The 1,714-nt window shown below is 40.1% G+C and overlaps 1 protein-coding gene across 1 annotated transcript; it reads right to left on the bottom strand.

Annotated features, from left to right (window-relative positions):
* Positions 1-250: 250 nt before the first annotated feature.
* LOC140442294 (activity-regulated cytoskeleton associated protein 2-like) lies at positions 251-1,060 on the bottom strand. The gene has a single exon (XM_072533369.1). The coding sequence runs from the start codon at positions 1,058-1,060 to the stop codon at positions 251-253; it is 810 nt and encodes a 269-aa protein (XP_072389470.1).
* Positions 1,061-1,714: the final 654 nt, after the last annotated feature.

Raw genomic sequence — 1,714 nt, 5'->3', positions numbered from 1 at the left:
TTTTTGTGGAAAAGGGTACCTCATCCTTCAAGAGGATATCTCTTAGCTGAGAGCCAGCAATACTGCACTGTGCTCCCGAATCAAGATAACAATGACCTACATGACCTTCAATAGTGACCTGAACAATGGGTTTAGTTGATAGGTTTGTGGCAAACTGTTGGTCGACATTAACTGTTTCAGCAAGCATAAATTCAGATACTGCTGAGGATTTACTGGATGATTTGCATTTTGGACAATTACTCTTAATGAATCAAGGAGTCTTACATCCATAACACGAAATCTGATTCGAAGTGGAAAAGGTTGGTTTAGGGCTAGTACGAGAAGTTACTAGAGGAGGATTAGGTTTGGGCTCAACCGAAGATTTTCGAGAATCTGCTTCCCTGGTTCTGGCTGCGGCCAATTTTCGACATTCATCCTTCACGTGACCTGGTTTTTGGCAAAAGCTACACCGTACCCGTTTTGATTCGTTTTCGTTTTTAATGTTTATTTCCGGATTTTCATACGATTCTTCAGTTTGCCTCGCTTCTTTTAAGAGTTCGCTAAATGTATTGATCTTATCACGTGCTACTTTTTCACGTATTCTCCTATGCAACAAACCGTATACCATATCTAATTGAGTGGCTTCGGTTAATGTATCTGCCGGTAACTCAGCTATTATCGCGCGCGCTTTGCATACAAAAATGTCACACGGAGTTTTAGCATCTTGTTCCGTCGAAAACAGTTCCCGATATACTCTGTAGGCTGGTTTTTGAGGTCCAAAAGTCGATCGTAATAAATTAATGGCGCTGGCCCACATGTTTACCGTATTTTTAACACCTTGAAACCACGTGACGGCGAAACCGTCTAGCAGCATGGGTATACCCTTTAATGCGTTCGCGTCAGACACGTGGGTGCACTCTTTATAGATCTCGACCGCATCTATAAAAGCTTTTACATCAGTCCCCTTTGATCCATCGAAGCGAGAAGCGCATTTTGCTAAACTACCTGAGTCCGAAATAGGCCTTGCTATTGTATTTAATAAGGCTTGAAACTGTTCGCTTGTTAAATTTACCGAAGACATTTCTGTTGATGTTGATTCACTTGAACTAAAAACCGTCGTCGACCTAAGCGAATAACTGTGTTTATCGTTTGTTGCCGTGATTGCAAGTTTAACACAAAAATAGTAATAAAAATTAAAGGCTTACAGTTTCTGTTGCTTATTTCTTGTAAATACCCTTGAATGGAAGCTTGATATTCCCACAGGATGTTTCTGAATGGCCTAGTGGAAGATTGATATTCCCACAGGATGTTTTTGGATGGTCTGTGCGGAGTTTCCACAGCAGTCACATACACAGTAGATTTATTGTTGTGAAGCACTAAACTAAGTGAAAATGTCCACTAATCACCTTACAATGGCAGGAGCAAAAACACTTTTTCCTGTTCACAATGAAACTTTACGATTTTCACAGTACGAAAGTACGAACTACACTTTAAACTATTTTGCCCAAGTTGGGTGCCAGTTGTGATGTGGGTATTAGTTAAAATAGTTAGGTAATGACTGTGAATATTGATGTACACGATTTTATTAAAAGGAAAACCATGTGTTACAATTTAACCTACATCTTACAACAACAAACATATATATATGTCTCTTGTCACCGTTCACTCTCGGTGGACACTGTCATGGTAACTTCGGTGGTATTCAGCCATGGAGCGGTGTGGCTGTTACATTGTC

This window comes from Diabrotica undecimpunctata, chromosome 5, assembly GCF_040954645.1.
Source record: "Diabrotica undecimpunctata isolate CICGRU chromosome 5, icDiaUnde3, whole genome shotgun sequence".
NCBI lineage: Eukaryota > Metazoa > Arthropoda > Insecta > Coleoptera > Chrysomelidae > Diabrotica > Diabrotica undecimpunctata.
This window is presented reverse-complemented; position numbering and strand designations above follow the sequence as displayed.

Coding starts and splice junctions, on each gene's coding strand:
- LOC140442294 (XM_072533369.1), bottom strand. CDS start 1,060: ATGTCTTCGGTAAATTTAACAAGCGAACAGTTTCAAGCCTTATTAAAT.